General features: G+C 39.9%; 1 protein-coding gene across 2 annotated transcripts in view; it reads right to left on the bottom strand.

Annotated features, from left to right (window-relative positions):
- The window catches only part of syt14a (synaptotagmin XIVa), a 239,762-nt gene that overhangs the window by 130,300 nt on the left and 82,120 nt on the right, over positions 1-27,342 (bottom strand). For both annotated transcript variants that reach the window (XM_029766857.1, XM_029766858.1), the window contains exon 2: positions 22,075-22,122. In XM_029766857.1, coding sequence (XP_029622717.1) covers positions 22,075-22,122 — 48 coding nt within the window. The remainder of the gene's footprint in view (positions 1-22,074; positions 22,123-27,342) is intronic.

Genomic DNA, 27,342 nt, shown 5'->3' with positions numbered 1-27,342 from the left:
GGGTCTTTTGTTTAGACATGTAGCTAGATAGCTAGCTAAATAATGTACCATAATCCCAATCCGTAAAGTACTAGCAATACAAACCGATTGCCATAGCCAGCTAAAGTTAACCAAATAGGTTTAACCTCTTACATCTAGATGTTCCGCTAGCGGAACGTCTGCTCCAATATCCAATGATGGGCGTGGCGTGAAATACAAACTCCTCTAAAATCCGAAAACTTCCATTTTTCAAACATATGACTATTTTACAGCTATTTAAAGACAAGACTCTCGTTAATCTAACCACACTGTCCGATTTCAAAAAGGCTTTACAGCGAAAGCAAAACATTAGATTATGTCAGCAGAGTACCCAGCCAGAAATAATCAGACACCCATTTTTCAAGCTAGCATATAATGTCACAAAAAACAAAACCACAGCTAAATGCAGCACTAACCATTGATTATCTTCATCAGATGACACACCTAGGACATTATGTTATACAATACATGCATGTCTGTTCAATCAAGTTCATATTTATATCAAAAACCAGCTTTTTACATTAGCATGTGACGTTAAGATCTAGCATTCCCACCGAACACTTCCGGTGAATTTACTAAATTACTCACGATAAACGTTCACAAAAAGCATAACAATTATTTTAAGAATTATAGATACATTACTCCTCTATGCACTCGATATGTCCGATTTTAAAATAGCTTTTCGGATGAAGCACATTTTGCAATATTCTAAGTACATAGCCCGGCATCACAGGGCTAGCTATTTAGACACCCAACCAGTTTAGCCTTCACCAAAATCACATTTCCTATAAGAAAAATGGTCTTACCTTTCCTGTTCTTCGTCAGAATGCACTTCCAGGACTTCTACTTCAATAACAAATGTTGGTTTGGTCCCAAATAATCCATCGTTATGTTCCATCAACAACGTTTTGTTCGTGCGTTCTAGACACTATCCCAATGGTAAATCACGGTCGTTCGCATGGCGCAGAACGTGACAAAAAATTTCTAAATATTCCATTACCGTACTTCGAAGCATGTCAACCGCTGTTTAAAACCAATTTTTATGCAATTTATCTCGTAGAAAAGCGATAATATTCCGACCGGGAATCTGCATGTCTGTAAACTGAGGGAAAAACCGAAAGACGGGGGCGGGGCAGGTCACGAGCCTAGGCATTTCTCCTCTGATAGAGCACTTAGCTTTTGCTCTCGTGTGTTTCAGCCAGGGCTTTGAATTACGTCATTCCTGTTTTTCCCGGGCTCTGAGAGCCCATTGGAGACGTGGGAAGTGTCACGTAACAGCAGAGATCCCTTGTAATAGATAGAGAGAATCAACAAGGGCAAGAAATGTTCAGACAGGGTACTTCCTGAACAGAACCTTCTCAGGTTTTTGCTTGCCATAGGAGTTCTGTTATACTCACAGACACCATTCAAACAGTTTTAGAAACTTTGGAGTGTTTTCTATCCAAAGCTAATTATATGCATATTCTAGTTTCTGGGCAGGACTAATAATCAGATTAAATTGGGTACTTTTTATATCCAGCCGTGAAAATACTGCCCCCTAGCCATAAGAGGTTAATATTAGCTCGTTTTCTAGCTAACATTAGACTATAACTAGCAATGCGAAATGGAATTCTGAGAACATTACTACACATAGATCATACACGTAATGTTAGCTAGCAAGCCAGCCATCTAACGTCAGCTAGCTAGCTAACAGTAAGCTTTAACTTGCAATGAAAACAACTTTCTGACAAAATTTGAAACTTAGAATATCTGAAACTGTAGCTAGACTCTTACCTGTATACATGGATGACCGCTTCACAGCAGACTGCAACCCCTTTCATTAAATAAGACGTCCTGTGTCGTTTCCGTTTTGTTGTACAGCTTGCTTGGCCCATTGTGTCAAGTCACTCTGGTTCACACTGACCATGTGCAATGCCATAACAATCATCAGATCTTTCTCCCTCTCTGTCACAGATGCCATGGCTGCCAGTAGTTTGAAGATGTAATCCGGAGATGGGTATTTTATACAACAGCATTCTGTGTTCTCTTTTCGATTCCCTCTCCATTTGCAATCAAACGCCAGAATTCTATTCATCTCCTTATCATACTCTGCTTCTACGAGACATTCCACTGATTTCAAAACTCGTCAACTTCTTCCATGACAACAACACTGTTGATCACTGTTTCTTCCCCATCACAAGACTCTACAATGTCTTCTTCAGTGAAAATATTACCTAAATCAGGGATTTCCTCATCGTCTGATTCATTTTCAGAGACAGAAGATGCTTCACCGCAGACTGATCTGAAACTCATCTCTCGGCATGTCCAGCCCACTCATTATCTCAGCCAATCATGGCTAGTGGGAAAGTTCCTGTCGTTCTCTGTGGCTAAACCAACTAAGCTCGTAATTTAACAACTTTATTCATATTTACAGATGGCATACAAATTTGTTATTAAGGCACATGAAAGTTCAAATGTTCCAGAAGGCATTTCTGCCAGAAAACGCATTTTGATAAAAAAATACAAAAAAATGCACCATACGCCTAGTTTCCTGAAACAGGTCACATATATCTTCACACCCCAGAGGTAATACTTGGTGAAAGCACCTTTGGCAGCCATTAAAGCTGTGAATAATTTTGAATAAGATTCTACCAACTTTGCACAACTCTTACGCCAACATACACTGAGTGTACAAAACATTATGCTCTTTCCATGATACCTTATTGATGTCACTTGTTAAATCCACTTAAATTAATATAGATGGGGGGGGGGATTTTAAGCCTTGAGACATGTGATACATGGATTGTGTATATGTGCGATTCAGAGGTTGAATGGGAAAGACAACAGATTTAAGTGCCTTTGAATGGGGTATGGTAGTAAATACCAAGTGAATCGGTTTGTGTCAAGAACTGCAACGCTGCTGGGTTTTTCATGCTCAACAGTTTTCCATCTGTATCAAGAATGGTCCATCACCCAAAGGACATCCAGCCAACTTGACACAACTTTGGGAAGCATTGGAGTCAACATGGGCAAGCACTTTTCGGGTGGGGGGGGGGGTAAATTTAGGCCAATAAGTTAATTTATTTGCTGTGTTGTCTTGCAGTATCACTCAAGAACCTGCAAACATAATGGATGATTTGTATCACATGCCAGCATTGTGGGGTGAATGCAATGTTTTTGAACCTCTGCATTTTGAAGTATTGTGGTGGCAGCATCCTGCTTTGCTCCAAAGCCCAGGTAAAAAGTTAGGGTTTCCTCTGCCTCAGTGTTCTGTTTTATTTTTAAGTGAGACATTTGCACAAATGTTTATGCCAAAGACACCAGAATGGCTTTCCAAGAGGTGTTGAGTATTCCTGAATGGTCCAGTCTCATACCCCCAAAACATGCTAACCTCCCCTGTTATTGGTAATAGTGAGAGGTTAGCATGTCTTGGGGGTATGATCTTTGACCACTCTGTAACTTTCTCACTCATCATAATTCACGATTCATAGAGGATTATCTATAATTATGGTAGCATCCACATGAGTGTAGAAGTGTTTAGAAACATTCTATTCATATTTATAATAAAATGACAATACAGGATTTAGCATTCATTTCTATTGGGCACAAAATAATTTGAAACACAACCAAAAACAAACTGCAAAGGCATCCAACAACTTGTATGCTTATGACTCTACAAAGAGTCACAAGCATTGTATGCTAGGAATATGGGACCAAATACTAAACTTTTGACTACTTTATTTATGAGAATATTTTGACCTCTACTTACAGTACCGGTCAAAAGTTTTAGAACACTTACTCATTCAAAGGTTTTTCTTTATTTTTACTACTTTCTACCTTGTAGAAAGGATAGGTGTGGCAGGTAGCCTAGTGGTACAGCATTGGGCCAGTAACTGAAAGGTTGCTGGATTGAATCCTCGAGCTGACAAGGTAAAAAAATCTGTCGTTCTGCCCCTGAACAAAGCAGTTAACCCACAGTTCCCCGGTAGGCCGTCATTGTAAAAAATAATTTGTTATTTACTGACTTGCCAAGTTAAATAAAAATGGTTATTTTACCAAGAAGGAGAGTGATGGAGTGCTGCATCAGATAACCTGGCCTCCACAATCCCCCGACCTCAAGCAAATTGAGATGGTTTGGGATCAGAGTGAAGGAAAAGCAGCCAACAAGTGCTCAGCATATGTGGGACTGTTGGAAAAGCATTCCAGGTGAAGCTGGTTGAGAGAATGCCAAGACTGTGCAAAGCTGTCATCAAGGGTGGCTATAAAATATATTCCATGTGTTATTTCATAGTTGTGATGTCTTCACTATTATTCTACAATGTAGAAAATAAAAAACCCTTGAATGAGTAGGTGTTCACAACCTTTTGGCCGGTAGTGTATTTTAGAAAAATAAATATTGTTAAAAAAAATCTATTTACTATGAGGAATTGTATTAGTATAACTAACTACATTTTCCTTTTTTTTTTAGCAAACAATATAACTCAGTATTTGAATTAACTATTTTATACAGTCATAATTTCTCAACTTTATCAAGGGCATCAATCATTTTTGATGTCACTGTATGTTACCTTAAGAGTTGTGCAAAGTTGGTAGAATCTTATGATTCACAGCTCTAATGGCTGCCAAAGGTACCACAAGGGGGTTTGAAGCTGGTGTACTAAATCGAAAATACAAGATGCAGAAATGACACTTAAGAACGGGAAGCATAGAAATAGTGCACATTGAACAGATCTACCACTTCTTAGACTTTCATTAAGAATGACAGATCGATAACTCAACATTTCTATGAATTTGGTCGGGTCGCCCAAAAAGTTACATATTGAAACATTAAGGCAAGAACATATCGTACGTTTTGCAAATTCGTAACATATCATACGAATTGTAATTTATAATACATATCATACAAAAATGGATGATGGACATTCTCAAATGAATACATACCATATGAAACGCAATATATCATACTAAATGGAATGTTTCGGATTTACGTACAGAATAATACGAAAAGCTATGAGACCAGGTTTCAGAGGGGGGCTATGGAAAGCCACTGGGTGGTTAGGTATGACTCTTTTGGGTTTCCATAAAAGCGGGGAAAAGGCTTCTCAACTCTGTGGTAAGCTAAGTGAATAACGTGATATGCCTCCGCCTGTAATATTCGATTTTGATTTACAAGGGCGGGGTCAAGATAACCGTTGAAGCTGCTTCACTCTTAGCTATAGCTGTAAAAAGTGTTAGTGTTATTAGCCTTAGCCTATTTAGCTAAATCGAACCAGCTAATCTGCCACAATGGATATCAGAAATTGTAAAACCTACCCACCCTTCCACAAGCGCCTCCACCTCTGACAGTTCCTAATGATCTTTGAACAAAGGAGCCAGCCCAATTTAGCCTAGAATCCTACCTTAAACGCAGGTTTTCTGTCCAAAAATGTTAATTTAATAGCAACTAGTTCAGAGGAAGAGAGTAGCTGGAATACTCTGTTACTGCAGATGCTACATTTTGTTTCCCATGTCGAAAAATCTGTGTTGGTTCCAATGCTAACACAGACAATGCCTTCACCCAAGCTGGGTATTCTAACTGGAAGAATGCTATTGATAGTACCAAAGAATTTGCTAGGCACGCAACAAGCAAAGAGCATTTGCGACCCGATTCAGGAAACTAGGCGTATGTCGCAAGTCACGACTTCACAGGAGAGCCGTTTGAAAGTAAAAAAAGGTTTTTATCAAAATGCATTTTTTGGCAGAAATGTATTCTCGATCATGTGAACTAAATAGCTTCATTAAATAGTACCCGCAAAACACCAGTCTCAACGTCAACAGTGAAGAAGAGACTCCGGGATGCTGGCCTTCTAGGCAGAGCTGCAAAGAAAAAGCCATATCTCAGACAGACCAATAGAAATAAAAGATTATAATGTGCAAAAGAATATTGACACTGGACAGCAGTGAAGGCCAGCAGTAGAAGGCCAGCATCCCGGAGTCGCCTCTTCACTGTTGACGTTGAGACTGGTGTTTTGCGGGTACTACTTAATGAAGCTGCCAGTTGAGGACTTGTGAGGCGTCTGTTTCTCAAACTAGACAAAATGTACATGTACTCTTGCTCAGTTGTGCACCGGGGCCTCCCACTCCTCTTTCTATTCTGGTTAGGGCCAGTTTGCGCTGTTCTGTGAAAGGAGTAGTACAAAGCGCTGTACGAGATCTTCAGTTTCTTGGCAATTTCTTGCATGGAATAGCCTTCATTTCTCAGAACAAGAATAGACGGTCGAGTTTCAGAAGAAAGTTATTTGTTTCTGGCCATTTTGAGCCTGTAATCGAACACACAAATGCTGATGCTCCAGATACTCAACTAATCCAAAGAAGGATTAGTTGCTTCTTTAATCAGCAAAACAGTTTTCAGCTGTGCTAACATAATTGCAAAAGGGTTTTCTAATGATCAATTAGCCTTTTAAAAGTATAAACTTGGATTAGCTAACACAACGTGCCATTGGAACAAAGGAGTGAAGGTTGCTGATATTGGGCCTCTGTACGACTATGTAGATATTCCATAAAAAATCTGCCGTTTCCAGCTACAATAGTCATTTACAACATTATTAACAATGTCTACACTGTATTCCTGATCAATTTGATGTTATTTTAATGGACAAAAAATTTGCTTTTCTTAAAAACGAGGACAGTTCTATGTGACCCCAAACTTTTGAATGGTAGTGTATATTGGCCCAAATAGATTTTTTCTTTGAGATCAATCGGCTACCAGATAAAAGTTTGTGCACCCTACAGGAAGCGCTGACAGCATACTTATGTGGGCAGATCCTATCATATAATGCCTGCGTAAATAAGAAGAGGTCAGCGTGTCTTACAGAACTTTCTAACCTTATAAACGACATTGATCAGAAGCACTTAAGCACGCCATCTGCAGACCTCTATAAGGAGAGAATCAAATTACTGACTGAATTTGATACTAATTCGACCGGTTTAACAGAGGACCTCCACTTAAAATCCAGACAAAACCACTATGAATATGTAGAACGGGCCAGTAAACTTATTTGCCATCAGCTGAGGCAATTGGCAGCATCTGGCCTAATACCTGAAATCACAACCTCGGCAGGTGTGACCACCTCAGACTAAAAGTGTTTTAATGATCAATTAAAATATTTATACGAGGACGTTTACTCATCAGAAGCAAATGATAGTTCTCTAATCACACTTTTTTTTACGACCTTGTGATTCCTGAACTAGATCTGAAAAACAAATCAGATCTTGAAAAGCCCCTCTCTGTAGCAGAGATTGACCAGGCAATAAAATCAATGAAAAGCGGTAAGGCCCTTGGTCCCAACGGTTACCCAATTGAGTTTAACAAAGGATTCTCTTCTAAGCTGACACCCTTATTATGTGACAGCTATGCTGAGGCACGCAAGCAGGGGTCATTCCCCCCAACCATGTCACAGACTGTAATATCAGTCCTCCTGAAAAATGGAAAAGACCTGCTGAAATATGAGTCCTTGTTACGTATGTGTAAATGGCTGTAAGGGAGTCAGACGCAGGAGAGCAGCTATTGGGTAGCAAACGGAGCCTTTTATTTAGGCGAACCAAAAACACACGGCACAACGAACACGAAATACAATACGAGTTGACAGAACCCAGCGCAACCAGTCGAACGTGCGCATACATGAAACAATAAACAATCCCACACAAAGACATGGGGGGAACAGAGGGTTAAATACACAACAAGTGATTGAGGGGATTGAAACCAGTTGTGAGGAAAACAAGACAAAACAAATGGAAACTGAAAAGTGGATAGATGATGGCTAAAAGACCGGCGACGCCGACCGCCGAGCGCCACCCGAACAAGGAGAGGACCCGACTTCGGCGGAAGTCGTGACAGTCCTACCACCCCATTAGCCTGCTTTGCTATTAGTATAAGATACTAAGGCTCTGGCTATCTGATTAGAAGCGGTTATGCCTACAATAATAAACCCTGACAGGCTTTATCACGGACAGACATTCATTCGGTAACCTATAGCGCTTATTCAATATTCTTTACATCAAATTCTTCCCTCACTCCAGAAGCCCTGATCTCTTTGGATGCCCTTTGAATTTGAATACCTTTTTACTGCACTTGAAAGATTTGGATTTGGCTTTACTTTGATCTTCTGATAGGCTAAATTACATAATTTGAGTCAATTGGGGGTGTACCTGTGGATGTATTTCAAGGTCTACCTTCAAACTCAGTTCCTCTTTGCTTGACATCATGGGAAAATCAAAAGAAATCAGCCAAGACCTGAAGGTACCGCGTTCATCTGTACAAACAATAGTACGCAAGTATAAACACCATGGGACCACGCAGCCATCATAACGCTCAGGAAGGAGACACGTTCTGACTCCTAGAGATGAACGTACTTTGGTACGAAAAGTGCAAATCAATCCCAGAACAACAGCAAAAGACCTAATGAAGAAGCTGGAGGAAACGGGTACACAAGTATCTATTCCCACAGTAAAACGAGTCCTATATTGACATTACCTGAAAGGCTGCTCAGCAAGGAAGAAGCCACTGCTCCAAAACCGCCATACAAAAGCCAGACTACGGTTTGCAACTGCACATGGGGACAAAGATCTTCCTTTTTGGAGAAATGTCATCTGGTCTGATGAAACAAAAATAGAACTGTTTGGTCATAATGGCCATCGTTATGTTTGGAGGAAAAAGGGGGAGGCTTGCAAGCCGAAGAACACCATCCAACCGTGAAGCACAGGGGTGGCAGCATCATGTTGTGGAGGGTGCTTTGCTGCAGGAGAGACTGGTTCACTTTACAAAATAGATGGCTTCATGAGGAAGAAAAATTATGTGGATATATTGAAGCAACATCGCAAGACATCAGTCAGGAAGTTAAAGCTTGGTCGCAAATGGGTCTTCCAAATGGACAATGACCCCAAGCATACTTCCAAAGTTGTGGCAAAATGGCTTAAGGACAACAAAGTCAAGGTATTGGTGTGGACATCACAAAGCCCTGACCTCAATCCTTTAAAAGATTTGTGGGCAGAACTGAAAAAGCGTGAGCAAGGAGGCCTACAAACCTGACTCAATTACACCAGCTCTGTCAGGAGGAATGGGCCAAAATTCACCCAACTTATTGTGGGAAGCTTGTGGAAGGCTACCCGAAACGTTTGACCCAAGTTAAACAATTTAAAGGCAATGCTACCAAATACTAATTGAATGTATATAAACTTCTGATGCACTGGGACTGTGATGAAAGAAATAAAAGCTGAAATAAATCATTCTCTCTATTAGTATTCTGACATTTCACATTCTTAAAATAAAGTGGTGATCCTAACTGACCTAAGACAGGGAATTTTTACTAGGATTAAATGTCAGGAATTGTGAAAAACTGTGTTTAAATGTATTTGGCTAATATGTATGTAAACTTCCATCTTCAACTGTATTTAGGGGTCTGTGAGACTCAGAAATTCAAAGACTTGTTCAATTTTAATTTCAAGCCAGCCTTGGAGAACACTAAGACCTCAATCGCTGCTTGACACTCACCATAACACTCACTGGCAGTCAACTCGGTCAAAATGGTCATCATGCCAAGATTCCGCTATCTGTTTCAGACTATTCCCCATCTTTATAGCAAAATAATTTTTTAAAGACCTGGATAGACATATCTATTTTTTGGGGAATAAAAGGACCACACAGTTGGGTCTTCCCTGTGGCTCAGTTGGTAGAGCGTGGTGTTTGCAACGCCAGGGTTGTGGGTTCGATTCCCACGGGGGGCGAGTACAAAAAAAAATGCATGAAATTAAATGTATGAAATGTATGCATTCACTACTGTAAGTCGCTCTGGATAACCTGTTGGGGATAGGGGGCAGTATTTGCACGGCTGGATTAAAAACATACCCGATTTAATCTGGTTACTACTCCTGCCCAGTAACTAGAATATGCATATAATTAGTAGATTTGGATAGAAAACACTCTAAAGTTTTGAAAACTGTTTGAATGTTGTCTGTGAGTATAACAGAACTCATATGGCAGGCCAAAACCTGAGAAGATTCCATGCAGGAAGTGGAAATCTGATTTGTGGAATCACCTTCAACACTTTGCTTATGAAACACACCATGAGTTAGGATTCATTTAGATGTCAACAGTCTTTACAAAGTGGTTTGAGTCTTCTCCGGTAGAAACTGACCGAAAGAGAGGCTTGGAAAGTTGGTCACAGGGGGAGGCCCATTACTACTATGACGCGGGCGCCCAAGGGTACCCTCTCATTCCGAAACGTTTAGTAAGACAATGCAATCGTCCGCCTTGAATATTATTGAAGCTCTGGTTGAAAAAGGCCCTAAAGATTTATGTTATACAACGTTTGACATGTTTGAACGAACGTAAATATATATTTTTTGCACATTCGTGACGACAAGTCCCGCGCGCTTCAGTACATTATGAGTAGCCTTCAGAACGCGCTAACAAGAAGGAGCTATTGGGACATAAATTATTCACTTTTTCGAACAAAACTACATTTGTTGTGGACCTGGGATTCCTGGAACTGCCTTCTGATGAAGATAATCAAAGGTAAGGGAATATTTACAATAGTATATTTGTTTTTATATGGTTCCAAGATGGCGCTAACATGTATCGCCTAGCCTATTTTTCTGAGCATACCACGTCGTTTATTGCAAAGTGTGATTTCCCAGTAAAGTTATTTTTAAATCTGGCAATGCGGTTGCATTCACGAGATGTTAATCTATAATTCTTTGAATGACAATATTAAATTTTAACAATGTTTTCGAATAGTAATTTTGTAAATTGTAGCGCTGGTCCACCGGAAGCATTTGAGGGAAAATATTTTCTGAACGTCACGCACCGATGTAAAATGCTGTTTTTATATATAAATATGAACTTTATCGAACAAAAAATGCATGTATTGTGTAACATGATGTCCTAGGAGTGTCATCTGATGAAGATTGTCAAAGGTTAGTGCTGCATTTAGCTGTGTTTTCGGGTATTTGTGATGCATGCTAGTTGCTTTGAAAATGGCAGTGTGATTTTCTTTTGAGCAGGGTACTCTCCTAACATAATCTAATGTTTTGCTTTTTCTGTAAAGCCTTTTTGAAATCGGACAACGTGGTTCGATTCAGGAGAGGTGTATCTATAAAATGGTGTAAAATAGTCATATGTTTGAGAAATTGAAGTTATAGCATTTATGAGGTATTTGTATTTCGCGCGACGCGATTCCACTGGCTGTTGACTAGGGTGGGACGCCCAGGTTCCCAGACTAGGTCAAAATGGTCATCATGCCAAGATTCCGCTATCTGTTTCAGACTATTCCCCATCTTTATAGCAAAATCATTTTTTAAAGACCTGGATAGACATATCTATTTTCATTTGGAATAAAAGGACCACACAGTGGGGTCTTCCCTGTGGCTCAGTTGGTAGAGCATGGTGTTTGCAGATGCCAGGGTTGTGGGTTTGATTCCCACGGGGGGCCAGTACAAAAAAAAATGCATGAAATGAAATGTATGCATTCACTACTGTAAGTCGCTCTGGATAAGAGCGTCTGCTAAATGACTAAAATGTAAATGTAAAAAATGTTGCGTAAAGCGTTTTTGGAGAGACACAAAGGAGAGGGGGGTCTTGCCCTAACCAATTTCCTCCATTACTTTTGGGCTGCTAATATTCACAAGATAACCTTTTGGGTCTCTCCATTTTTAGATGGGGAAGGACCGGTGTGGAAAATCACTCATGTCAAACATCATCCCCATTCTCCTTAGTCTGTGTCCCCCTACCATTGAGTAAACAATACCACTCAAACAACCCTATTGTGAAAGGTTTACTCAGGATATGGTCTCAGTTTAGGATCCACTTTGGAGACAGACAAGCTATCTCATCCATGCATTTCATTTCCAACCCACTCTTCACACCCTCCCTCATAAACACAGCCTTCCAGCTATGGTTTCAGAAAGGATTGAAGAGTGTAAAATACCTTTTCCATGGCCGTGTATTTACCTCCTTTGAACATCTAGTTAGAGACCACAGTATACCCCAGACACACTTCTTCAGGTATCTGCAGATTCGTTAACTTAACAATAAAGATTTTCCTCTCTTTCCCATCTCTCCCACCCACCCACCAGCTGGCTTGATGAATGTCTGGACCTGGATCCCTATGTAAAGAGACACCATTTCTATGCTGCATGACATTATTCAGAATATTGCATGCCCCACTCTTGACCATGTAAAGTGTTCATGGGAGGGAGAGTTTGAAAGCGAGATTTCCGATATCACCTGGCATTCTGCAATTGACAGGATACACTCATCCTCTATCTGTATTAGACATGGGTTACTACAGTTTAAAATATTTCATCGCCTACACTTTTGCAGGAGTAGACTTGCCAGATTGTATCCAGATATACAGTGGGAAGCAAAAGTATGTGAACCCTTTAGAATTACCTGGATTTGTGCATAAGTTGGTCATAAAATGTCATCTGATCTTCATCTAATTCACAACAATAGACAAACACAGTCTGCTTAAACTAATAACACACAAACAATTATAATTTTTCATGTCTTTATTGAACACACCGTGTAAACATTCACAATGCAGGTTGGAAAAAGTATGTTGACCCCCTTTGGCAGCAATAACCTCAACCAAATGTTTTCCGTAGTTGCGTATCAGACCTCCATAACGGTCAGGAGGGATTTTTGAACATTCCTCTTTACAAAACTGTTTCAGTTCCACAATATTCTTGGGATGTCTGGTGTGAACTGCTCTCGAGGTCATGTCACAGCATCTTAATCGGGTTGAGGTCAGGACTGACTGGGCCACTCCAGAAGGCATATTATCTTCTGTTCAAGCCATTCTGTTGATTTACTTCTGTGTTTTGAGTCATTTTCCCGTTGCATCATCCAACTTCTGTTGAGATTCAATGGGCGGACAGATAGCCTTCCATTCTCCTGCAAAATGTCTTGATAACTTGGGAATTCATTTTTCTGTCAATGATAGCAAGCAGCCCCAAACCATGAAGCTCCCTCCACCATAGTTTACAGCTGGGATGAGGTTTTGATGTTGGTGTGCTGTGGCTTTTTTTCTCCACTCATAGTGTTGTGTGTTCCTTCCAAACAACACAACTTTAGTTTCATCTGTCCACAGAATATTTTGCCAGTAGCGCTGTGGAATATCCAGATGCTCTTTTGCGAACTTCAGACATGCAACAATGTTTTTTTTGGACAGCAGTGGCTTCTTCCATGGTGTCCTCCCATGAACACTATCCTTGTTTAGTGTTTTACATTTTGTAGGCTTGTCAAGAGAGATGTTAGCATCTTCCGGAGATTTCTGTAAGTCTTTAGCTGACACTCTAGGATTCTTCTTAACCTCATTGAGCATTATACGCTGTGCTCTTGCAGTCATCTTTGCAGGACAGCCACTCTTAGCGAGAGTAGCAACAGTGCTGAAATTTCTCCATTTATAGACAATTTGTCTTACCGTGGACTGACATTTAGAGATACTTTTGTAACCCTTTCCAGCTTTATGCAAGGCAACAATTCATGATCTTAGATCTTCGGACATCTCTTTTGTTCGAGGCATGGTTCACATCAGGCAATGCTTCTTGTGAATAGCAAACTCAAATTTTGTGAGCGTTTTTTTATGGGGCAAGGCAGCTCTAACCAAAATCTCCAATCTCGTCTCATTGATTCGACTCCAGGTTAGCTGACTCCTGACTCCAATTAGCTTTTGGAGAAGTCATTAGCCTAGGGGTTCACATACTTTTTCCAACCTACACTGTGAATGTTTAAATTATGTATTCAATATAGACAAGAAAAATACAATCGTGTGTGTTATTAGTTTAAATTGTTGTGACTTAGATGAAGATCAGATCAAATTGTATGTACAATTTATACAGAAATCCAGGTAATTCCAAAGGGTTCACATACATTTTCTTGACACTGTAGACCCAACGTGCTCTAAATGCCATTAGGCACCCACCACTCTGTATGACATGTAATGGTCATGCCCAACACTAGGTCCATTCTGGTCCTCCATCTTTGAGACTTTCTCAAATATATGCAAAAAGGAAATTGCCCCAGATCCCTCTGTCGCTATCTTCAGGATAGCCCCTGAAGGGCTTACTCTCTTAATAGTCTTTTTGTCCCTTCTGGCCTGCCGACTTACTCTTTTTAAGTGGAAGTCAGGTACCCCGCCATCGCATGTAATGGCCCATCTTAAACTTGAGAAGCAAAAATATTCCACCTGTGGTTCCTCTCAAAAATGTCTCAACTACTTTGAGAGTAACCACTGCGCTGAGAACTTAATGACCTTTTTGCCTTTTGTACAGATTACAACTTCTCATTTCTGACTACTTGAAAATTTAACTTTATTTAGATAGATCAAATATTACAACAAATATTATGGTTAAACTCAAATATACTGATTACTACACCACCATTCTTTATGGAAAACATGTTAAAAAATGGCATTATATTTATTAATGATATTATGAATAGAAACAATGGAGTAATGTCACAAATGCAGCTATAGCAAAAAGGCAAGTGGAAGAGGGAGAAGGTAGGGAACTTGTTTGTCTGCCATATATTAAAGATACAAATTGCCTGAAAAGGATTGGCATAAATAGAAAAATATACCAGTTTAATTTGAGGACAAAATTTTTTTTTTTTTTAAATATATAGATTCCACGGCATATGGTATATTAACAGATACAAAAACAACACTTGAGTCAACACTTTGTTTTTCAATGTAAATTATTTCACAAAATTCTTGCCACCAACAGAATGCTATATATGGGGCATACAACAATCTCAGCTCTGTAGATTTTGCTGCAAAGAGATACGAAATCACTAGATCACTTATTCTGGTATTGACACTATGTAGATTGTTTCTGGTCACACCTTCAGGAATGGTTAAAAAAAAATCATAACATTCACCTAAAATAAACCTTACAAGTAGCAGTGTTCGTTAATTTGGAAAGCCATAATCAATCAATCAATAATAAAATAATACTCGTAGGAAAGGTTTTCATCTTTAGCTCACAATCTATGAATACTATGCAATTAAAAATATTCAAAATTCATGTAACACATCACAGCACAATTGAAAAATATATGGCACTTGGAAAACAAATGAGGGTATTCTATGGTGATACGTGGGATGGGGCTGAGAATGGCTAAGAGGTGGGATTAAAGAGCTCAGGTTCAGTAATGTATTATTGTTGTGTGATTACTGTATAGAAAAGTATTAATAAAAAGTTAATAAAAAGTTTTTCACAATTCCTGACATTTAATCCTAGTAAAAATTCCCTGTTTTAGATCAATTAGGATCACCACTTTATTTTAAGAATGTGAAATGTCAGAATAATAGTAGAGAGAATGATTTACTTCAGCTTTTATTTCTTTCATCACATTCCCAGTGGGTAAGAAGCTTACAAACACTCAATTAGTATTTGGTAGCATTGCCTTTAAATTGTTTAACTTGGGTCAAACGTTTCGGGTAGCCTTCCACAAGCTTCCCACAATAAGTTGGGTGAATTTTGGCCCATTCCTCCTGACAGAGCTGGTGTAACTGAGTCATGTTTGTAGGCCTCCTTGCTTGCACACACTTTTTCAGTTCTGCACAAAAAAATTCTATGGGATTGAGGTCAGGGCTTGTGATGGCCACTCCAATACCTTGACTTTGTTGTCCTTAAGCCATTTTGCCACAACTTTGGAAGTATACTTGGGGTCATTGTCCATTTGGAAGACCCATGGAAGACCCAGTTAAAGCTTGCGACCAAGCTTTAACTTCCTGACTGATGTCTTGAGATGTTGCTTCAATATATCCACATACTTTTCCTCCTCATGATGTCATCTATTTTGTGAAGTGCACCAGTTCCTCCTGCAGCAAAGCACCCCCACAATATGATGCTGCCACCCCCGTGCTTCACGGTTGGGATGGTGTTCTTCGGCTTGCAAGCCTCCCCCTTTTTCCTCCAAACATAACGATGGCCATTATGGCCAAACAGTTCTATTTCATCAGACCAGAAGACATTTCTCCAAAAGGTACAATCTTTGTCCCCATTTGCAGTTGCAAACCGTAGTCTGGCTTTTTTATGGTGGTTTTGGAGCAGTAGCTTCTTCCTTGCTGAGCGGCCTTTCAGGTTATGTTGATATAGGACTCGTTTTACTGTGGATATAGATACTTTTTCACCTGTTTCCTCCAGCATCTTCACAAGGTCCTTTGATGCTGTTCTGGGATTGATTTGCACTTTTCGCACCAAAGTACGTTCATCTCTAGGAGACAGAACTCGTCTCCTTCCTGAGCGTTATGACGGCTGCGTGGTTGTTTATACTTGCGTACTATTGTTTGTACAGATGAATGCGGTACCTTCAGGCGTTTGGAAATTGCTCCCAAGGATGAACCAGATTTGTGGTGGTCTACAATTATTTTTATGAGGTCTTGGATGATTTCTTTTGATTTTCCCACGATGTCAAGCAAAGAGGCACTGAGTTTGAAGGTAGGCCTTGAACTACCTCCACAGGTACACCTCCAATTGACTCAAATTATGTCAATTAGCCTATCAGAAGCTTCTAAAGCCATGACATCTTTTTTTTTCCAAGCTGTTAAAAGGCACAGTCAACTTAGTATATTTAAACTTCTGACCCACTGGAATTGTGATACAGTGAATTATATGTTAAATACTAAATGCCTGTAAACAACTGTTGGAAAAATTACTTGTGTCATGCACAAAATAGATGTCCTAATCGACTTGCCAAAACTATAGTTTGTTAACAAGAAATGTATGGAGTGGTTGAAAAACGAGTTTTAATGACTCTAACCTAAGTGTATGTAAACTTCCGACTTCAACTGTATGTATATGTAGCAGAAAAGCTGTAAAAACGCTAAAAATGTGTCCTCTAGGTTTATAAAAAATATAAATAATAAAAAAACAGGCTAACTTGATATCCTATGGACTCGCCAACCATTTACTAGATTTGCTCATTGAACCTCTGCTAGCAAGCTAGCTACATGCCAATGATTTGTTTAACATAGCAACATGGGATGAATAGAATGTACGACTGGGTCAAAACATGAGAATAGAACGGCAACCAGCCTATTTGGCTAGGAACCTCAGAATCCCACAACTAATTACTGGCTTTTGCCTGGACTATTTTGTATGGTGGAAGGATGAAATAAAACAAATGTACTCATTAAAATAAACTTTTTAATGAAAACATGTCGTTAATCTTTTTTAATATGTTGGCAACCATGTTATAAAAGCAATAAGACCCTCGAACCCGGAAATTATGGTGTGATAACTCCCTCTGAACGGCTGTTTTCTGGCCCTCGGCTTCGCATTGGGCATTAGAACAGCCCTTAGTCGGGAGTTATCTCAACATAATTCCCAGGTTCTCATGCCTTATTGCTTAATTATTTGATGAAGCCAAATTAACTCAGTGATCAAGTCAGAATGTAGGCCTGTGTCCATTTGCTTTTCTCAATGGTGACTGTTTTTTTCATTAATGCTTATTCCTTCCTTTTTATCTCCGCTTGCCTCGCTTTATTCTGTTGGCATGGCAACAGTTGCCATCCGGAAGGTCAGAAAGCACCAATCATCTCCACGGCAGACACCCACATACAGCCAGTACATAATCACTCTCATAGTGCCCCCACATTATATCCCACTCACCACACACGCACACTGTCCCTGGCATCTCCTACACACAGACAAAACACATGGTATAAAACAAACGCCATTTCAATAACACACAATCAAAAGCAGTTCATAAACATAAACAACACAAGCTTACAGAACCAGACCACACAAATAATAATACACGTCCTCCGGCACACACTCGTGAGCATATTCAGTGTCCAGTTGCGGCTATTAACTGGGTCTTTGAGTCATTACAGTGAACTGCATGAAAGATGGAGGAAAGCATTGCATTAGCATTAAATAGGACATTCTGTACTGTCGCCTCATATGACGTTGATTTAACAATGTCTGCTGGAAATGAGCTTTGTCAGACTAGACAAACTGCAACAAGTAAAAGAGTTGGGCACGCTTTGCAAGATCTCATGTATTTTCATCTCTTACTGAAACACTGTAGAGACATTTTTTGTTTACAAGTAAACGTTAGGTACAATTGATGCATGCGCATCCTCGCAACAAAAAGCTCTTTAGCAGGATAGCTAATGCTGGTGTCGGTATCTTGACAAAATCATCACAGTGAGTGATTGACGACCATGAAAATACGCAAGACTGTTGGCTATAGCTATGTTTAACAACTATATTATTATTCTGGCTTTATCTAGCTCTATGTGATATTTTACCTTGCCTCGTTGGCTTGCTAACTTGCTAGGTAATCAAATCCTCCGACGACTCCTGTGATGTTGTAGATGACAACCATCTGATTACTTGTGTTAATTTTTAACTTGCATGGGCTGCATTTGAAGTCAGAGGATTGTAAACAATAAACAAACTACTTTCTGATTCGGAACTGGGCACGCAACTTTACATGATGCGGCCAGGATAGGGTCTATAGGATGAGGGTCCACAAAGACCATTTTAACAGATGGTGTTTGTTTTCAAGCTTTCAATGCCCTTTTGAAAGAAAGATTGAGTGAATAAATAGATGATCCTGGAGTTGAGAGATAGAAGTAAGAATTTCATTATAACTGACCTTATGTAGAGGCAGTGGCGATTTTAGCATGTAAATCTTGGTGGGGCAAAAAAATAATAATGTGGGATGCATGCCAGGAAACCCACTACACAACACTAAACAACACATTAATTGCACTATAACGGTAACAAACGGTGCACACAAACTGTTAGGGCCTACATAAAGCTGTCGCAAAAGCAGAGTACCAACGGCAGTCCCAACACCTTACCACTGCTACACCTGGCTATCTGCGTTGTCTGGCATCGAAACAGTTCATTCATTTACTGCCTTTTAAAAAAACATATCTGATATGGCTGACTTGCTTAAACAAATGGGGTTTCTACTGACAATTGAGATGTACAAACTATGGCATAAGGAGACGACAAGCGGATAAGAGGCAATCCGTAATTTCGATGAAGACATTAATGAGCGAGCTAGGACGAACATAGTCAATATAACTATTTGTTCAGCACTTCTGAAATGTACAGCAACAGAATTCAGAACATGGGCCGTTCTTACAGTGTTCTCCCTGTACACCAAGTCAAAACCGTAGGATAAATAAAGGGGGCATATAAACAGACAATGAAAGCTCTTACAATATTTGATGATTACATTTCTCAAAAACAGGTTATAGGCTACATGTGCACCAACAAGTCAGAACAGTAGGTGAAATTAAGAGGTGAAAATATATACAAATTATTAGGGTGAGGCACATGGGCTACTAACAGCTTACTACACAACATACACTTATGTATACTGTAGCTAAGAAAGTAATACTATCTCCCTGGCATATTATATAATTTATGCAGCAGCGTACAAGACATTTTTGGACTCACCTTGTTGTGCTGTGCTCACTTGAACAGGAAGGTGTTGTGGCGGTCCTTCGTGGGATAATTTTGTCATCAAAGTCTGCCAATCTCTGGATTTATGGTGCTTCAAGACAACTGGGAACTCGAAGAAAAAAAAAGTTCAATCATGATGACGTCAGTGATCTTCAGGTTGTAGCTCTAGAAAGAGGCCCGAGTTCCAAATTTACAATTCTGAGTTGGATCAAAGTTCAACACGTATTTTCCCAGTCGTAGTTTGTTTTTTCCCAGTTGTCTTGAACTTACTAAAGTCAGATTTTGCATGTCCGAGTTAACAGTTGTTTTGAGCACAGCACAAGTCATCCTTCATTGACAGCATGAATTTTCTAGCTCTACCCTTGGCTGTCACGTAGTGTCCCCATGAGTGACAGAACACAGCCAATCACGGGGCAACGCTCCGTATTTTCTGCTGGCTTGCCTCACCACCACAGAAAGCACTGAGCTATGCTGAAACACCTGCATTTTGGATCTGCCTTACTCAAGAAAACTAAAAAGAGACCATGTTTGTATGTGACTTTATTAACTCAATGATATAAATATATGTTTTACATTGTTTGCAAACTGATATGTGACACGTATTAATGCCAAATAACATGCAAACCAGGAAAGCCCCCCCCAAAAAAATTCAAAAAATGTGGGTCTGCCCCACCTGCCCTGAATGACTGGTCGCCACTGAGTAGAGGACAGCTATTTAGAGTAATACATGAAACTGCATAAGAACCTTATCAATCACCTTCAAAACTGCCAGATGAAACTGAGCAAAGCAAAAACATTTGATGTGTGTACATGTTTTTACTTATTTAACCTTTATTTAACTAGGCAAGCCAGTTAAGAACAAATTCTTATTTACAATGACGGCCTACCCCAGCCAAACCATAACCCGGACGACGCTGGGCCAATTGTGCGCCGCCCTATGGGACTCCCAATCACGGCCAGTTGTGATACATCCTGGAATCGAACCAGGGTCTGTAGTGATGCCTCTAGCACTGAGATTCAGTGCCTTAGCTCATGTCAGTTGCATTGACCCTGTTGTCTGAGTGTGTTAGAACATACCCAATTGCTTTATTTCATGATGCAGAAAAGAGCTGGTGTCCATACAGTAGTTCACACCCAATATGGTCTGAGTGGCGTACTCGTGTGCCACATGTGCTACATACAGTACTCCACCTATCAGACCATATTGGGTGTGAACTACTGTATGGACACCAGCTCTTTTCTGCATCATGGAATAAAGCAATTGGGTATGTTCTAACACACTCAGACAACAGGGTCAATGCAACTGACATGAGCTAGCCTCAGGAGCATCAAAGCTCCTGCTGCTATGCTAACTACTGTATTTCAGCATCACTAGGGTGGACTTATATGGATTTAATTTGTTATTCAAACAGTCCAGTTGTCAATCTTTTAATGCCTTTAGTTGATGCAACAAGTCAGACATATGGGACGTAGAACAATAGGGAACGTAGATCAAGTTTTAAGATGGCAGTCTTGTGTGGTTTCCAACAGGTTGATCCCGAGCTACCAGTAGCTCACAGCCCACCTATGAGTAGCTCGCCATACAATTATGGAAGTACATACATTTTCCAAATGTTCCACCGCAAACTGTCATAAACAAATCTCACAAATGTCAGACACTGCAACCTCCCAGCTTCTATCCAATCAAAGTATCATTGATATTATCCCACACCTGGTTAGCCACAATTGGCTTAAAAAGCCAGACGTAACACAATATACAGTATGCCAATTAATTTACAGCAATATTGCTATCACTTTGTGTAGGCAGTTAGCAATGCTAAAGATAACCATCTTGTGAGCAGACAGAAAGGCTTTGCCCAAAACATTCTCTATTAAATGTTAAGAGCAAATTAGGCCTACCTGACAGAATGATAGCATGATTATTTGTATCAATCTGGTGGGCCTTTGTTTTGCAAACTCTGCCATTACATGTGCAGTATAGAAACATCGCTAGTCAAGCACATCCCACTCTCCCTAGGTGCACACTTGAATTAAAGAGGAATTACCCATAAAAAAATATTTTTTCCAGACCACAAAAATGTATTTTGCTGTGATTTAAGCAATGACATGGACTCAGAACATCCAATTGTATTGATTCTATATAAATAATTGTAATTTTGAAAGTGAAAACAAACAAAAAAATCTGAACCCAGATTTTAAAAAATAATAGTTGTTGCAGTAGCTGTCATGCTAGAAAAGGTTGTTGACCCCTGTTCTAGGCCCATTGTTACACCGTATATGATGTTTAGGAGGCTTATTTATTTCCTGGTTAACCCCAACCTCTCACCGCAAACCACTAAAACCTTCTACCTTCATTATCTTCTAAAACAACGCTAACAAAACCCGGGACGGGGAGGCCGAACACACACAGGACAGGCACAAGGAAACACCGAGTTTTTCTTGGTAAAGCAAAAGCAAAGCAAATAGAACAAGACAAATGGACCATAAAAGAAGGCAATAAACAGTGAAACAGGTGGATTTTCGACATCTTCAACATGACCAGATATTATATAGTGATTCATGGGGATGGTTGTGGAACAGGGAGGTGAGGTAGGGGAGTGCCCCTACCTTTTCTGACGCAGATGAGCTCATGTACTCCGCAGTTGCGCTCCCCACCTGGAAAGACAATGCATTTTTAATGGCCTGTAACGCATAATGGAAGACAAACAAATAATAACCATACATGGATATACAATAAAAACAACAGGTTAGGAGTCAATGACACAGATGTGCTGACAAAAATCTGGATTTCACTAGAAGAGAGAGAATACACAAGACAACAGAAATGCGGTCAAACACGCATATGGAACTTCTATATCTGTTGTGATTCTACATGACTAAACAATATTGACGATAATGTGTGGCATTTTAGGAAATATGTACACACTTTCAGAATCCAAAGGAAAGCCTGGGCCCTATGCATGTATCTTGAACATGCACACTTTATATTATTAAATATGAACACATTTACAGTTACAGTAAACTCAAAATGTTTCCATGGATATGTTACAAATTTTAAGGTTAAATGTTATATTAGTTTGTAACATAGCCTGAACTTTAGGCTACTAACTGTATTACAAAAGTAATACTGAATTTTGTCTGGTTGATAATGCAACCAAATATCAACATTTAAAGAAGATGTACTGTATCTACTGCTTGGAGAGTTCCATCTGGGTAAATCCCATTCTTTAACTTACATCTTTTGTTGAGTTGGAGACGTGAATCCAACATGTCATTGTTAACTTAATAGGCTATTTTTTGTATTTCATAAGTGATATTGAATTGTGTTTGGTTGTCAATGCAAGCAGAAGATTCAATATCAAGGAAATGTTATTGAGTTACGTTGACAACCAAACATAATTCAATATCACTAAATATATAATTACATTTCAAATCAACCAGAGCTTGGGTTGAATTGAAACAATAGCTGTTGATGAATTTGAAAATGTTATATAGGCCGAAATCGCATCATTAATGACATATGACTGATAAAGTATGATCACATTTAATTTGCTCTTTTAGACCTACCCTTTGGAATGACTTCGATAGCAACAGTGAATCTATTTAGTGTTTATGTGGAGAACTCTCAGCAATCATTATCGTGATAGCACATTCGTAACAGTCAGTGACAAATACCATAGCTATGCAGGGCTGGGCTTGGTTAAAACACTGGATCGGAGACCAAAGGGTAGCTGTAGAAACTATAGATAAATTCTCCATTAGAAAGTGCTGTGCAGCCTATTGATATAAAGTTGAAGATCTGCTGTTTTAAAGGTACCAATTCAAGATATTTTGTACAAGGTTTGTCTGTTGAAATTTGGTTACCATGATGACATAATACTTTGGCTGAAATTTCACCATCAAAACAACAGTTGATGACTTTTTTCCAATCAATAACATTGATTCAACCAGTTGGTGACCAGTGGGAAGCCTCCTTAGTCATAAGAGTCAAACATATAATTCTACAGATTTGAGACCTCAAGAGCTGTCCCAACCAGTTAAGCATTTCCAGCAGGTGTATTGATTATAAAAAAAGGCAGCGAGTGAGTGGTTCCTGCGCCATAGACTGTCATTTGCTTTTGAGCTTAATTTTTTGTTGTTGATATTTCTTTATGATAATCTAGACATAACCTACATGCAACAGTATCTCTTGCACTTTTGATAATAATTTTTACATGCGGCCTAATTCACATGAAAGGCCTATGCCTAAATACTAAAACCACTTCTGTCGGCAAATAAATAATCTAATATATTTTTAGTTTGATTATTTCATTAACATACAGTACAGTGGCGTGTGAAAGTATTAACCCCCCTTGGCATTTTTCCTATTTTGTTGCCTTACAACCTGGAATTAAAATAGATTTTTTGGGGGGGTTGTATCATTTGATTTACTCAACATGAAGATGCAAAATATTTTTTATTGAGAAAAATCAAGAAATAGGACAAAAAAACAGAAACTTGAGCGTGCATAACTATTCACTCCCCCAAAGTCAATACTTTGTAGAGCCACCTTTGCAGCAATTACAGCTGCACATCTCTTGGGGTATGTCTCTATAAACTTGAAACATCAAGCCACTGGGATTTTTGCCCATTCTTCAAGGCAAAACTGCTCCAGCTCCTTCAAGTTGGATGGGTTCCGCTGGTGTACACCAATCTTTAAGTCATACCACATATTCTCAAACAGATTGAAGTCTGGGCTTTGACTAGGCCATTCCAAGACATTTAAATGTTTCCCTTAAACCACTTGAGTGTTGCTTTAGCAGTATGCTTAGGGTCATTGTCCTGCTGGAAGGTGAACCTCTGTCCCAGTCTCAAATCTCTGGAAGACTGAAACAGGTTTCCCTCAAGAATTTCCCTATATTTAGCGCCATCCATCATTCCTTCAATTCTGACAAGTTTCCCAGTCCCTGCCGATGAAAAACATCCCCAGAGCATGATGCTGCCACCACCATGATTCACTGTGTGGATGGTGTTCTCAGGGTGATGAGAGGTGTTCGGTTTGCGCCAGACGTAGCGTTTTCCTTGATGGCCAAAAAGCTCAATTTTAGTCTCATCTGACCAGAGTATCTTCTTCCATATGTTTGGGGAGTCTCCCACATGCCTTTTCGCAAACGCCATACGTGTTTGCTTGTCTTTTTCTTTAAGCGATGGCTTTTTTCTGGCCACTCTTCCGTAAAGCCCAGCTCTGTGGCGTGTACGGTTTAAGTGGTCCTATGGACAGATAATCCAGCTCCTTCAGGGACATCTTTGGTCTCTTTGTTGCCTCTCTGATTAATGCCCTCCTTGACTGGTCCGTGAGTTTTGGTGGGCGGCCCTCTCTTGGCAGGTTTGTTGTGGCACCATATTCTTTCCATTTTTTAATAATGGATTTAATGGTGCTCCGTGGGATGTTCAGTTTCGGATATTTTTTTATAACCCAACCCTGATCTGTACTTCTCCACAACTTTGTCCCTGACCTGTTTGGAGAGCTCCTTGGTCTTCATGGTACCGCTTGTTTGGTGGTTCCCCTTTCTTAGTGGTGTTGCAGACTCTGGGGCTTTTCAGAACAGGTTTATATATACTGAGATCATGTGACAGATCATGTGACACTTAGATTGCACACAGGTGGACTTTATTCAACTAATTATGTGACTTCTGAAGGTAATTGGTTGCACCAGATGTTATTTAGAGGCTTCATAGCAAAGGGGGTGAATACATATGCACACACCAACTTTCAGTTTTATTTACTTAAGTTATTTTTTTCACTTCACTTCACCAATTTGGACTATTTTGTGTATGTCCATTACATGAAATTAAATTACAGGTTGCAATGCAAGAAAATAGGAAAAACGCCAAGGGGGATGAATACTTTTGCAAGGCACCGTACATCATGTTATTTCAAGTTATCCCTTTGGAGCGCAATATCACGTCGTTAAAAAAGATGCCTAAATTGGGCATACCTATAAGTTGGGCAATTGACAGCATTTAAAGCATATGCGTTCAGTGATTAATGATACACCTTTCAAATGTTTTATGCAATATTATCATAAAGTTATTTGATGTCTACTGTGCCAGAAGCTATTTAGAGAGTTGTTGAAAGGGAGTGACGTGTGTGTTAATATAACGCAGGGTTTCCCAAACTTGGTCCTCGGAACCCCAGGGGGGGAACGTTTTGTTTTTTGCCCTAGCAACAACTGATTTAAATAATGAAATAATCATCAAACGTGCACCCTTGGGGTTTTGAGGACCGAGTTTGGGAAACGCTGATATAACGGTAATAAAAATTCTGCCTTTAACAACAATTCAGTACCATATGCCTATCACGCTATTCAAAATACCAGAATTTGAACAAAAAAGGATTATGAAAGCCAACATATTAGGCATACGCATATGATAGCAACATTTCAGGAAATTTGTTTTAAACTGAAAAAAATTATCTGTGAACAAAAGCATGAGATGAGCCACCGGAGGTCTGTGCCCCGGAGCTCCAAATGTGTTATTCTGGCCCTGTAAAGAGTTCACAGCTGGCCTCATCGTGATTGGTTATTGCCCATCATTTGCAAACCTGTCAATGAGTGTCATCACTATCTTTACTTTGTGGTACCTCAAACTGTTGTGATTACCAGCTGAGAAACTTTAATGAGTTGATTTTACTCCTGGCTCAGAGTTTTTGTCTGGGCAGTGTCTTAACATCATCATAAAACCTACTCTGAGCTGGGAGTGTTTTTTGTATTAAAACAGGTTTTAACATGATTCCTAGGATATTTTCTGAGATGCTTTGTGGATACAGGCCATGGATTGCAAATCGTCCACATTTGCAACAAGTCAGAAGATTACATACACTTACAGTGGGGGAAAAAAGTATTTGATCCCCTGCTGATTTTGTACGTTTGCCCACTTACAAAGAAATGATCAGTCTATAATTTTAATGGTGGGTTTATTTGAACAGAGAGAGACAGAATAACAACAAAAAAATCCAGAAAAACGCATGTCAAAAATGTTATAAAATGATTTCCATTTTAATGAGGGAAATAAGTTTGACCCCTCTGCAAAACATGACTTAGTACTTGGTGGCAAAGCCCTTGTTGGCAATCACAGAGGTCAGACATTTCTTGTAGTTGGCCACCAGGTTTGCACACCTCTCAGGAGGGCATTTGTCCCACTCCTCTTTGCAGATCTTCTCCAAGTCATTAAGGTTTCGAGGCTGACGTTTGGCAACTCGAACCTTCAGCTCCCTCCGGTGGCTCATCTCTCCGAGTTGGGCATCTCCGGCGCGGCCCACGCTTGGATTGCGTCCTACCTGACAGGTCGCTCCTACCAGGTGGCGTGGCGAGAATCTGTCTCCGCACCACGTGCTCTCACCACTGGTGTCCCCCAGGGCTCTGTTCTAGGCCCTCTCCTATTCTCGCTATACACCAAGTCACTTCGCTCTGTCATATCCTCACATGGTCTCTCCTATCATTGCTATGCAGACGACACACAATTAATCTTCTCCTTTCCCCCTTCTGATAACCAGGTGGCGAATCGCATCTCTGCATGTCTGGCAGACATATCAGTGTGGATGACGGATCACCACCTCAAGCTGAACCTCGGCAAGACGGAGCTGCTCTTCCTCCCGGGGAAGGACTGCCCGTTCCATGATCTCGCCATCACGGTTGGCAACTCCATTGTGTCCTCCTCCCAGAGTGCTAAGAACCTTGGCGTGATCCTGGACAACACCCTGTCGTTCTCAACTAACATCAAGGCGGTGACCCGTTCCTGTAGGTTCATGCTCTACAACATTCGCAGAGTACGACCCTGCCTCACACAGGAAGCGGCGCAGGTCCTAATCCAGGCACTTGTCATCTCCCGTCTGGA

This window comes from Salmo trutta, chromosome 12, assembly GCF_901001165.1.
Source record: "Salmo trutta chromosome 12, fSalTru1.1, whole genome shotgun sequence".
Taxonomy (NCBI): domain Eukaryota; kingdom Metazoa; phylum Chordata; class Actinopteri; order Salmoniformes; family Salmonidae; genus Salmo; species Salmo trutta.
The sequence above is the reverse complement of the archived record's forward strand: the minus strand, read 5'-3'. Positions and strand labels throughout refer to the sequence as shown.